This window comes from Trichomycterus rosablanca, chromosome 5 (assembly GCF_030014385.1).
Source record: "Trichomycterus rosablanca isolate fTriRos1 chromosome 5, fTriRos1.hap1, whole genome shotgun sequence".
Taxonomy (NCBI): Eukaryota; Metazoa; Chordata; class Actinopteri; order Siluriformes; family Trichomycteridae; genus Trichomycterus; species Trichomycterus rosablanca.
Window position 1 is genome coordinate 21,378,507 of NC_085992.1, and position 13,690 is coordinate 21,392,196.

Genomic DNA, 13,690 nt, shown 5'->3' on the forward strand with positions numbered 1-13,690 from the left:
GTACTCTATTTCTATTATTAATGTTTTTTTATCTTGATTATTGAAGTTTTTTTATACTAATTTTGTGAATTATAAATGTAAGTTTGGCATCTGGCACAGTTCCAGCATGTCTTAAACATTTTGTAGTTCAGCCCCACTTAAAGAAACCCAATCTAGATATAGGGGGTCTGTGCAACTGATGGCCTATATCAAAACTTCTGTATCGTTCTTGGTCAAAGTTCTAGAGAAAATTGTTTCTGTCCAGAGTCTTTAACTCTGTTAAAAGTAACTAATGTCCTTTTACTTAATGCTGATTCTGGCAGTTGTTCTGTCATGGTCCCACTGGACTTAAGTGCTGCATTCGACACTGTTGACCACGATATTTCATGGTATACTGATTGAGCATTCAAAACGCTGTTTTGGAGTCAGGCCCTTAAATGGTTTATTTAGAATTAAGCACAGGACATTTTCAGGTAACACTGGGCTGAGGGAGTGAAACAGACACATACAAAGACTTTATGTACATGTTTATTTGCAAAATACCAAACAGTTTTATGTACAATAAAAGGGGGAACAAAGGCTAAGCTAATGGCTAACTGCTAATCTAAGTCTAAACTACTCTAACTACTATCTTAGAGTATAGTGCAGTACAGAAATGCTAACAAAAATGCTATTGGCTACACTAAGCTAATACAGGACATAAACAAGTATGGTAACAACATTAGCAAGGACAAACAGACCAGAGTAAAACATCACCAGGAGAGAAGCCAGGACAAGAAACAAGAAAGAAAAGAAAGCTGCAATAAGCATAAATTAATAATCACTAATTGTAATTCACTTTCACTGACACTGACGCTAATACTAGAACACAGAGGTATATACACACATGATAATAAGGACAGACTTGGGTAACAGCTGGGAGTGATTGACATAAGGACGAATTAGTGTGAGGAGGTGCAAGGGGGGTGTGATTGCAAATGCAAAGGGGTCATGTGCTGAGCCACACATGGCTGTGATCGTGATGGAAATACTTTTCTGTATGTGCAACTTTTTCTATATCTGAAATCTGGGGTCCCACAAGGGTCTATATTAGGCCCTGTCCTTTTAATGCTATATTTGCTCCCCGTAGGTAAAATTATTCTAGAGCATAACATCTTATTTCATTGTTATGAAGATGATCTTCAACTGTATCTACAATTAAACTTGAAAATCACAGCACAATAAGAAAGACTCAATAAGTGTATCATGGATATCAAAATTGTATGGCCCACAGCTTCTAGAAGATCTTGGCTCTCTAACCCCTTTATGTTACAAACCTTGAAGTTATTTTTGAAATGGAATCAATATTTGACAAACAAATACAGTGATCAAGAGCGTTTTTTTTTTATATTAGAACAATCTCCAAATTAAATCACTTCTGAACGTTATGGAAAGGTCATTAATGCCTATGTTACGTCTAGATTGGATTACTTCAGAGCACTGTATTTTGGAATTAACAAAGCATCTTTTGCTTTGTCTACAAGTGGTTCAAAACGGTGCAGCTAAAATGTTTATTAATATTAAGAAGAGAAAACAGATTACTTAATCACATTTGGCCTCTTTACAATGGCTTCCAGTACACTACAAAATCCAGCATGAAATGGCATTGATTGCTTTTAAAGCCTTGAATAAACATGCCCCTACATATGTTGTTGACATGCTTAGTATGCATGTTCCCATCAAGATCCTTAAGTTATGTGTCTCTGTCACTTTTTACTGTTCCACAGTCTCGTCTTCAACATAAAGGGGATTATGCTTTTACTGTCACTGCACCATGGCTTGGAATGGTCTTCCAAGTGACATCGGACCTGCCTCTTTTTGGACTATTGTTAAAACTAAGCTTAAAACACACTTCTATCGATTCAGAAGAATTCAGAAGAATCGTTGAAGAAGCTGATGGGGAATATTTGGATCTCATGTTACATACAGATGTCTTAGTTGAAGCACATTTCTGCAAAGGTTTTGGGATCTTTTACCTGACATCAAAGAGTTTCGAATGGTAGACAATAACCCCAGCTGAATGACAAACCAAGTGGCTCTTAGATTTGTCATTTATGACAGATCTAACCAACATGTTAAGATAAGATAGCCTTTTATTATCCCACAGGGGGAAATTTGTAGTGTTACAGCAACTTTCAAGAATATAAAAATAGAAAATTACAAAGTGTTTACACGTACTGTATGTACACATATATTAAAAAGTAAGAATATGTAAAAAAATTACAAAAATATAAACAGTATTTATGGAGGAAGTTAACCAAATATTGCACAGTTATTAAAATTTATTGCACAAAGTGCAGCAGGTACAGCAGGTATTGCACATATTTTAAAAAGTAATTGCACAGAGAATATTAAAAACAATGTGAATTATTGTAATGGTGATTATCTGCGTTTGGGGCAGTGCTGGTTGTATAGCCTGACAGCAGAAGGAGGAAAGGAGCTGCGGTATCTCTCCTTTGAGCAGTTTCATGCAGTGGGTGATGAGTGTTTTCCATTAAGGATGAAAGCTTGGCCATCATCCTTCTCTCCCCCACTGCTTCCACCAAGTCCAGGGTGCATCCCAGGACAGAACTCGCCTTTCTAATCAGTTTGTCCAGTTTCTTCCTGTCTGCTGTTGTCATGCTGCTGCCCCAGCAGATAACACCATAGAAAATGGCTGATGCCACCACCGAATCATAAAAAGAGTTGAGAAGGGCCCCCTGTATTCCAAAAGACCGGAGCCTCCTCAACAAATAGAGTCGGCTTTGGCCCTTCTTGTACAAGGCCTGTGTATTATCCGACCAGTCCAGTTTATTGTTAAGGTGAACACCCAGGTACCTATAGGAGTTAACAATCTCGATATTCCGTCCCTGGATGCTCACCGGTTTCAGTGGATGTGGTTTAAACCTTCGAAAGTCCACCACCAGCTCTTTTGTCTTGCTGGTGTTGATCTCGAGGTAATTCTGTCCACACCAGTTTACAAAGTTCTTGGTGAGTTCCCTATACTCACTGTAGTCTCCATCCAGGATGTAGCCAACAACAGCCGAGTCATCAGAGAACTTCTGAAGGTGACAGGTTGCTGTATTGTAGGTGAAGTCTGCGGTGTAGAGGGTGAAGAGGAATAGGGCCAGGACTAGGGACAGTCCTGGCCCCATTCCTCTCCATTCCCCAAGGGCCTCTGCTGGACAATTTTGGAACTTGCTGGCTGAGAAAAAATATCCAAACATAAGAAAATGTGCCACATATTTGACAGCATTTTTGGATCAACCTACTTGTGTGAATCAGCCTTTTCCCACATGAAAATAATTAAGTCTAAATATCAGTGCACCCTTACTGATGAACCTGCTTGAGAATTGGCATCAGTAGCTATTGTCCAGACTACATGAACCTGACTGACACCATTTGCTGCAAATCATCAGAATAAGGTTGGTGTGATTTTTTTAGTTGCTTGCCCTGTAATAATGAATATCATTATAGGCAACTGAAGCGCATTTAAAAAAGCGTCGAAGCTTTTTTGAAAAATGATGAGGCCAACCTTTTTAAAAAGTAGATTGTTATGACCTGTCGTCTTGAAAAAAGTAGATTTCAAGCACTAAAGTATGGGCACGCCTGCTCTACACCATTTTTGTGTGTTGTAGTGCTAAATAGATGGTGATAATCTTGTTGCCTTTTATTGGAAAGCAACTTTTTACTTACTTACTAAAATTAAGGTTTTGGAGTGGCTGAGTTCTTACTTAAATCCCATTAAGATGTGTGGCAAGACCATAAACAGACTGTTCATTCTTGAAAAGCCTTCAGTGTAAAACAGTTTTGAAGGGTGGGCTTAAATTTCTCCACAGCAATGTACAAGACTCTCACTCTCAATCGTTTGATTGTAGAAGTTACTGCCAAGTGTGGCACAGCCAGCTATTAGGTTTAGGGGGCAATTACTTTTCCACATAGATAATATAGGCTTTAAATATATCTTCATCTTCAATAAAAATAAGTCTGATTTAAAAGCTGCATTTTGTGTTTACTCATAATGTCTTTATCTTATTAAAATTAGATGGTCTGTAACATTTAAATGTTAGATTAGTACAAATACAAGAAATTGGGTATGGGGCAAATAGTTTATTACAGCACTGTATATTTACCAATATTGAACAAAGTAGGAGAAAATAAACAAAAAGAAACTAAGCTAAAAGTTTCTCATAAATGTAATTCCCCATTGTAATATAAAACACATAACTGTTGTTTCTTGTGCACAAGTATTCATGCTTTATTTAATAAAAAAAAGTGCAACGTAGTGAATATAGCAATAAGATAAACGCTGTGAGCTAAACTAGTTACGAATTTGGTGATGGTAGCGAACAGTTTATTACAAGGGTTAACTAAACATTCTAATCATAACTAAAGATGCAGTCAGTATATTAAAGCTTTTCATGACATTATTGGTGTAGTTATTATAAGATAATAAGCAGAGTTTTTCCTTTATGTTGGGGTGTAAAGAAAAATACCCACATCACAAAAAAACAAACAAACACACATACACAGATGAACATGTACATGATTCACCAAGCAGTTTTTTGGTTGTTATTTAAATTTTTAATAGTCTCATAGTTCATGCAAGGGTGAATCTCAGATCACTAGTCTGAACTCACTAGTCACACTAGCTCCACCCGCAGTTTAAATCAAGCTTTAGCTGTTGGAATTAAATGTAAATGCTACAGGGCTATTGGTTAACTGGTTCCTCATTAAAATATTTACTTGAAACGCGAGAGGGGAGAAGTAGTCTTTTAATTTTAATAAAAACAGAGAAGAGTACGAGTCGGAGGACTACTAGCGTCAGGGGGGTGAGATAGGGACATCCAGTCCAAAAGTAAGAGAAATACAACTGTTTTGTGACTTTTATTTGTTGTAATCTCATTTCCCCTTTTACCAGCTTCAAATATCTTTTGTGATTTGTCTTGTCTCTCTATCCTCACAAATGACCACCAAAATCTTTTGGAAAATATATTACACATTGTAAAATAGAGTTTCCTTAGAAACTGCTAAACCACAACTACCACAAACCACCACAGTGGGTTAATCTTTCTTCCTTGTATTGGTTTGCCTGCTTTTATTGCATAATTTCGGCACACATTGCACTTAATTCTGGACAAATACAGATCGATTTGAAATCTTAGTCATTTTAGAATAAATAATTTATTGCTCAACTGTATTTAATGCAGTGTAATGTAATTATGTAAGTATGTATTGTGTTGTATGTGTTTTGAATTTAAAACAAAAAAGCAACCAAATTTTTTCTTCTTTTTGTCAAAGGCCTGTGCACACCGCTGGAAAAATGTCTACTATGAGTCAGAGCACATCCTACCCCATGGTTTCTGTTCTGTGATACCACCAACATTACAGGGAAAAACACAGGCTCTCATTCCATGTTATGAAGGTATAAAATGTTTTTGTGTATTTCCTATAGCTGATATGTATGGGATTTGGAAAGTATTCAGACTCCTGGGCTTTATGGACACTTTATTTTGTTGTGTATTTAATTTTTACTGAGTTTAACTGGCCCATCAGTCTACACTTATGCATCCATAATGACAAAGTAAATACACTTTTTAAAATTAAAACTCTTTGCTGTGACACTCCAAATTGTGGTTGGGTGCGTCATGGCACACACTTGGGTCTGTAAGGGCCCACAACTTACATTGCATTGTTAGGACAAAAACCAAGCCATGAAGTCTAATGAACTGTCTGTGGATCCACATGATCATTTTGTTTGCAATAATAATTTTTAAATGGAACAAGTTTGGCACAACCTAAATTTTGCAACTGGGCAAGTAGGGTCATGAAGGAAAAAACAAACCCTACAGCTGCTCTAAAAAAACTTCAGATGTCCTGTACAGAGATGTGAGTACCTATTGAATGGACAACTATCACTTCAGCACTTCATAAATTAAACAGCCTGCATAAGCCTGGAGCTAAACAACAAAGATTTTGTTGTCTGATAAGATGAAAACTGAATTCTTGGGTGATTAAGTGTAGATTGATGGGTTAAAATGGCAGTTATATCCATTCAAAATTAGTCAATTTAATCCAGTGTATTGGTTCCAGTGTATTTTCCTTGGTTGTTGTGCTTTACATATGTTTATATTAATTTATTTAAAATGTATTTAAGATGTTAAATTTAGAAACATTTTTGTGTTAACTTGACACCTATTAAAAACCCTTTTGCAAAAAACTGTTGAATGATGCTCTTTGGCATAAATGTGCTAAATATAACTGATATATGAATATAAATATAAATATTTGTATTTAAATATAACATAATCCTGATAAATTTTCTTTTCAAAACAATGCAGATAAATATGAGCACACCCAAATGTGTTTTGGGAGCAAACTATTTTATGTTTTCAGAATTAATCTATTTTGTAAGTTTTGTTTGTCATAGTGTACAGTAAGTACATCATTCGTTTAGCAGAGACAATATGGAAAAACCTTAAAACTTTCTTTCCGTCTTCAAACCCAAAAAAGTAGTGGTAATTAACCAAATTATCTAATGAGAAACCCCAAATAGAAGTGTATACATTAGGGAGTGTTTGGAACATAATATCAATGTAAAAACATTGTTTATTTGCAATTTCCATAAAAGAAGGAAAAGTCATGCAGTATCAAGCTGATTGAAAAAGTGTAAAGATATTTTGTGAGCTGCTGAAGAGGCTCTGGGGTCTCAGAAACCCCAGAAAAGACCATCAGTCACAATTCAATCAGCAATTCATTTACACTAGCCAGACCCAGGAAAGATCACTGTCAGACCTGTTGAATAATATGATTACAAGATGCCAAATCTTTCTAGTCTGAAAAGGATTACAAAGCCATTGTTAAGGCCCTGGGACTCCAACGTATTACAGTGAGAGCCATTATCCACAAATAAAAGAAAACTTGGAACAAGTGATAGCCTTTACCAGGAGTGGTTGAACTAGGGCTGGACGATATGGCTAAAATTTATATCACGATATAACTCCTAATTTGGGTCGATACGATATAATTCCGATATCAATATGAATAATACAAATGTCAGAAAAACTGCCAAGAACACCAACATTGGAAGGCTGTAACTGCAAAACTCTGAAAAATTTATTAGCAAAGTCTATGAAATCTCACCCTTTACAACTACATAATATTTTAGAAATAATAATAATAATAATACAAATAAATTAGCTTTCACCTTTTACTTGTATTCAGCATTAAAAACACAACATCATTCTCAAATAAACATAAGCTTTGACAATATATAATATAATATATTAACATATGTCTTAAGCAGAGGTGGAAAGAGTACTAAAATATTGTACTCAAGTGAAAGTACTATTACTTTAATGAATTTTTACTTAAGTGCGAGTAAAGTTACTAGTATAAAAATTTACTCAAGTAAAAAGTAACTCATTTAAAATGTACTCAGAGTAAACGTTACTTAGTTACTTGTTTAACAGCAGGGGGGGTCTCTTCTGTGTAATGCAAACAGGACAAGTGGATATAAATCTCACAGTAGTTGTTTTTAATTCAAATATAATAGAAGAAACATGTTGATATAACATTTAAAACATTTAGGGGTGTGTAATGTGTCATTTTAATAGCATAAAACTTTTTCAAACTGTATAACCACCAGTGATGTGTCGTAGAATTATTTGAATCTATTGAACGGCCCTTTAAACTGAAATAAAGGAATCGATTTGCGCTTCTGGGAGTCGTTATGTATATATACGGCTCTTTAAAAGGAACCGAGACAAAAGATCCGACTCCCCATTGCAGAATTTACTGCAGCAGTTTCCCAGCCGCAATTTCTTTAGCGTTTTTTTTTACTCAGTAACGGATCTTATTTAAAATGTAGCGAATTACAATTCCTAATACAAAACATACTTAAGTAAAATTACAGGCTGTGAAATCTACAGTATTTTAAAAAGTACAAGTACACAAAAAAACTACTCAGTTACAGTAACGCGAGTAAATGTAATTCGTTACTTTCTACCTCTGGTCTTAACTAACTTTAATCCACAACATGGACTGATTATTATTTGTATGTAAACATTTTCGAACAAAAGTGCTCAACCAGGATAAAGAATATAAAAAAGTGCTTAGAGTTGCTGCAGAATTTGCTGCAGCAGATGTTGTGCTTAAAGAATACAGAAAAAAAGAGTCTAGTCTTTCCTCTCTTATCAACTATTTCTACTGCTTCTTTTTAAACTGTGGATACTCGTTCACTCACAGCTGTTGAACTCATTTTGCCGCTAATATCCACCGTGTTGTAGCGGAGTGTAATCAGAGCGGTAACTCTGGCTTCGTGCCTGTGGCGTACGTCATCACGCACTGACGTATGCATATCGATCGAATTTGTTTAAAAATCATATCACCGTTATTGAAAAATTTTCTATCGCGATATATATCGATATCGAATCATTGTCCAGCACTAGGTTGAACTACTCAAGTTTCAACAAGAAGGCAATGACAACTCATTCATTAGGTCACAAAAGAAGTCAGAGAAACATCGAAAGAACTGCACACCTCATTTCCTTTAGTTAAGTGAACCGTGAATTCTGCTCTCTATCTGAATGTCTGCCCATCGGTTTGTGACCTAAAGCTCAATCACAACTGAATTATGCAACAGGACAATGATCTGAAACACACAAGCAATGCTGTGGTATCTAAACTGACAGTTCATTCTAAATAACCCTCCATTGTAGCTGAATCAAAAAAATCTGCAATAAAGAGTTAGACACAATTCTTTCACAGCAATGCAAAAGACTCAAAAGGGCAATTACTTTTTCAAATGGGTGATATAGGTTTTAAATAAATCTTCATCTTTAACAAAAGGAATGATAATTTAAAAGCTGCATTTTGTGTTTTTTGAATTTAAAAGCTGCAAAATGTTTTTCTTAGTGCTGTATATTGTATTGTGCCACTGACACATTACTGTACCTTATTGTTTAATTTGAGTGCTGTTATGTTTTTTAGTTTTATTATTCCAAAAACCCAAATATATTAAGTTCACTTAGAACAAGAGTGGAAGAGCAGAATTACCTTTTAGATGTCAGACCACTCTCTTCAGTTGAGCTCAAATGGCTCAACTGCATGTTTTACAGGGATCCACACTTATGCAAACATTTTTGTTTGGGTTATGTGTGCCTCTGAGCCCCATATTCTTGATGTATTGTGCTAAGCCTTTGACTAACTCTATATGGTATGTGGAAACAACTCCAGTAACTGCTGGCTCAGACACATAAAAAATTTTTTTTGTGGTTTGCTGATACTTTTCTCTTTCTGTATCATTATCTCCTATAGACTATAAGAAGATGTATGGTGAAGAACATGGATCATGTCAGGCAGGAATAGCGGGTGTTTTTATGGAGGTCAGTAGCAGTATGTACAATGAAAGTTGTTTGTTTAGTATGATTGTGGTGTTTATTTGGTACTTTTCCTTGTTTGTGTATCTGCTCTTTGTATATTGCCATGCTTCTTCTTAGTGTCCTGACTTGATAGTGTTTTAAATGAACAAAACGTATAAAGTAGTAAAATGTCGAAAATGATGATAGAGTTTAACAATATTAATAAACTATGTCTATTCACTAGAAATATTTTACCTTTTGGCAAATTAATGTTAGCAATGTTTTTCCATTGGCCTCAATGGAACCATTGGTTTATTCCCATTATTTACCCTTTATCCATTATCTATTTAAAGCATAGCCAGTGATTGGATATTTTTAAATATCCAACAATGAAGGAGTTGCTGCTCAGTAAGACTTTTGAAATCAGTACCAGTAAATAGTATAACAGAAGTGGTGCCCTGCACAGGATCAGCATTTTCTTGAATTTAAAACAGCATCAAATCTGTTCCCTGAGTGCTGGTATATTTAGTATAAATTTTGAATAAATGTAGCCACAAAAATTAAAAAGTTGAGACTTTTTGGTAAATTGTAATAAAAACAAGAATCTGTGTTTAGTCAGTTCTCTTGAACATTTATTGAACAGACAAAATACAAAGGAGAAATATCCAGTGTTTTTACTGCTCAACTTACTGAATTTTGTAAATATACACACATTTATAATATGATATCAGCAACACTTGAAAAAAGTTGGGACAAACACATTTTTATCAGTCTTGCAAATGGAATTTTTGCCCATTCTTGCTTGATACTACATTTCAGCTGCTTAGCAGTCCGTGGTCACCGTTGTCTGATTTTCCTCTTTATGCTGTGCAACACATTTTCAATAAAATACTGATCTAGACTGCAGACAGGCCAGTCAAGTATACACGAGGTGAACTTAGGACCAGAGAACTTGAATTGTGTAATTTCAGTTCACAACAGACTGTGTGAAGTAACAGTCACTTTCTGAAGTGCTCCCGAGCCAATGTTTGTACATTATCACAGTGGCATGACAGTTTCTCATACAGTGCTTTCTGGCATTGCTCTACGAAGAGATTTTTATTTTTTTTACAATATTATTATTCACAGTCGTGTAATGTAAAATGTTGATTTTAAACTAATTGACATTTCTCTTACAAATTCTGGCACAAAGTTGTGAGCCATGACCTATCACTCCCAAGACTGATCCTTTGTTTGAGCCTGCTTAAATACCCAATCATTAGTCTACTCTATACCATCATCTGTTACCAATTTATCTACAGTACTCTTTATAAAATGCTTAAAAAATTGGGACAAAAGAAAAATGCTGGATTCAGAAAGAATTTATACCCTTTGACCCCTTGACTTTCAATGATTGTGGATTTGATTGTATAAATGTATGCAGCTGGCATTTTTCTCCCATCAACACTTACTTAACAGTAATGACAAATTGACTTCTATTTAGAGCATTTTAAAACATTTATAAAAATCCCAAACTAAAAATCTCATTCACAAAAGCATTCAAACCCTTTGCTGTGTACTCCAAATTGTTGCTTTTATTATTCCTGAAGCTGTATCTAGAAATTGGTAAGAGTCTGCTAATGGCTAAGAGTTTGTACACCAAAAACTTTTGGACCAATTTACACTGGATTATCAGGACAAAAATACAAGCCATGAAGAAGTGGATCACTGTGATTGAATTGTGTCAAGACATGAATCAGGGCATGGATATATAAGGCCTTAATAATTTTAAAGTAGAAGAAGCTTGTCAAAACCTTGAACCTTCTCAAAGCTGGCTGTTTAAGCAAATTGGCCATCCAGGGCTTTGGCCAGGGAGATAAGAGAGAGCCCAACAGTTACTATAAAATAGCTACGAAAGTCCTTTGTAAAGATTGGAAATGTCTGCGGCACTGCATAAATCAGCACATAAATTAATGGCAGGAGTGGCAGCTGTTGAGTAGAAGTCATCTGACAACTTGCTTGGATTTTGCTTAACAGAAGGTTTATAAAAAGACTTTCTGGTCAAATGACACGAAAATTGAATGCTTTTGGCAATGGTTTTCGCCTAGCTAATGCTGTTCCTATGGAAAAACATGGTGTTGGCAGCATTATGGAGTGGGAGTGCTTCTCAGGGACTGGAAGACAAGTAAGAACTGATTGATAAATTGATGTAGCGAAATACAGGAACCACCTTCTATGCAAAGCAATATCAGAGGGAGGTGCAGTTCACCTTTTAACAACACTGTAGTGGCTTCACAGCAAGTCTTTGTTTAAAATATTCTTTTATGTTGCAGGAGGTGGTTGTCATGGGGGCACCTGGATCATACTACTGGACAGGAACAGTAAAAGTGTTCAATATCACCTCCAATACCCAGTACAACCTCAACAAAGATGATTTAAGTTCTCAAAGATACAGTTACCTGGGTTTGTTTGTTTTTTTTATAAATGATTTTTTCACAACTTGGTTTTTTTATAATTAATTTAATACTTGTTTCAAGCTAGTTTTGGCGGCTATTATATCTCTTAATCCTGTGCAGCAATGTTCTGACAGAGTTTGGTAGGAGATGTACAGCACTTTTGCTGTTACACTAGAGATGTTTTTATTAGAGCTATAAACACTCAAAGACATTATTTTTTTTAGTTTGAAACCACTCTGTGCTGCTTCGTAAGTTGGCTTTAGTTATTGTCTTGCTTTAAAATATATTTCTTCACAGAAGAAATCAGTTTGTTTATCTTTCTTTCTGTCAGTCCCTAGTTCTGAAAAACATGATAACATGATGTTCACTTTATGTTTACGTCATGTTTATCTGCTAATAGTCTAGTTAAACTATATTATTTATGTTCTTAGGCTATTCAGTGTCAGCTGGTCACTTCTCTTCACCCACTGCTATTGATATTGCTGCTGGTGCACCTCAGGATAGTGGTGGAGGCAAAGTAGGTGTAATCTGTTTCTATTATGAAGGATTTAAAGGTGCAAAAAAGTTAATATATGTTGGTTAACATAACACTTTTTTATTCTTCAATTGTTGTAGGTTTATGTCTTCAGAATTGAGGGTACCTCTCTTGTAAAGGTCTTTCAAGCCACAGGGAAAATGGTGTGTAAAAGCACAAACGAGTATTTAAAATCTTTCTTTTACTTTTGTGTAAATTGCACATTAATTGTTTTGATGAATGATCAACCAATTGTACTGAAGAACCACGTTGTTTATAAAAGAGTTGTCTGCAGATCAAATGCATACCAAAAGGGACACACTAAAAGTAGATTTAGTCAATATTATACAGTGTATCACAAAAGTGAGTACACCCCTCACATTTCTGCAAATATTTTATTATATCTTTTCATGGGACAACACTATAGACATGAAACTTGGATATAACTTAGAGTAGTCAGTGTACAACTTGTATAGCAGTTTAGATTTACTGTCTTCTGAAAATAACTCAACACAGCCATTAATGTCTAAATAGCTGGCAACATAAGTGAGTACACCCCACAGTGAACATGTCCAAATTGTGCCCAAAGTGTCAATATTTTGTGTGACCACCATTATTATCCAGCACTGCCTTAACCCTCCTGGGCATGGAATTCACCAGAGCTGCACAGGTTGCTACTGGAATCCTCTTCCACTCCTCCATGATGACATCACGGAGCTGGTGGATGTTAGACACCTTGAACTCCTCCACCTTCCACTTGAGGATGCGCCACAGGTGCTCAATTGGGTTTAGTCCATCACCTTTACCTTCAGCTTCCTCAGCAAGGCAGTTGTCATCTTGGAGGTTGTGTTTGGGGTCGTTATCCTGTTGGAAAACTGCCATGAGGCCCAGTTTTCGAAGGGAGGGGATCATGCTCTGTTTCAGAATGTCACAGTACATGTTGGAATTCATGTTTCCCTCAATGAACTGCAGCTCCCCAGTGCCAGCAACACTCATGCAGCCCAAGACCATGATGCTACCACCACCATGCTTGACTGTAGGCAAGATACAGTTGTTTTGGTACTTCTCACCAGGGCGCCGCCACACATGCTGGACACCATCTGAGGCAAACAAGTTTATCTTGGTCTCGTCAGACCACAGGGCATTCCAGTAATCCATGTTCTTGGACTGCTTGTCTTCAGCAAACTGTTTGCTGGCTTTCTTGTGCGTCAGCTTCCTTATGGGATGACGACCATGCAGACCGAGTTGATGCAGTGTGCGGCGTATGGTCTGAGCACTGACAGGCTGACCTCCCACGTCTTCAACCTCTGCAGCAATGCTGGCAGCACTCATGTGTCTATTTTTTAAAGCCAACGTCTGGATATGACGCCGAACACGTGGAC

At 36.1% G+C, this 13,690-nt stretch overlaps 1 protein-coding gene across 2 annotated transcripts in view; it reads left to right on the forward strand.

The window, feature by feature from the left end:
• Nucleotides 1–13,690, forward strand: part of itga9 (integrin, alpha 9) — an 85,724-nt gene that overhangs the window by 18,150 nt on the left and 53,884 nt on the right. For both annotated transcript variants that reach the window (XM_062995840.1, XM_062995841.1), the window contains exons 4-8: nucleotides 5,299–5,422; nucleotides 9,316–9,383; nucleotides 11,672–11,801; nucleotides 12,226–12,311; nucleotides 12,410–12,472. In XM_062995840.1, the coding sequence (XP_062851910.1) occupies nucleotides 5,299–5,422; nucleotides 9,316–9,383; nucleotides 11,672–11,801; nucleotides 12,226–12,311; nucleotides 12,410–12,472 (471 nt within the window). The remainder of the gene's footprint in view (nucleotides 1–5,298; nucleotides 5,423–9,315; nucleotides 9,384–11,671; nucleotides 11,802–12,225; nucleotides 12,312–12,409; nucleotides 12,473–13,690) is intronic.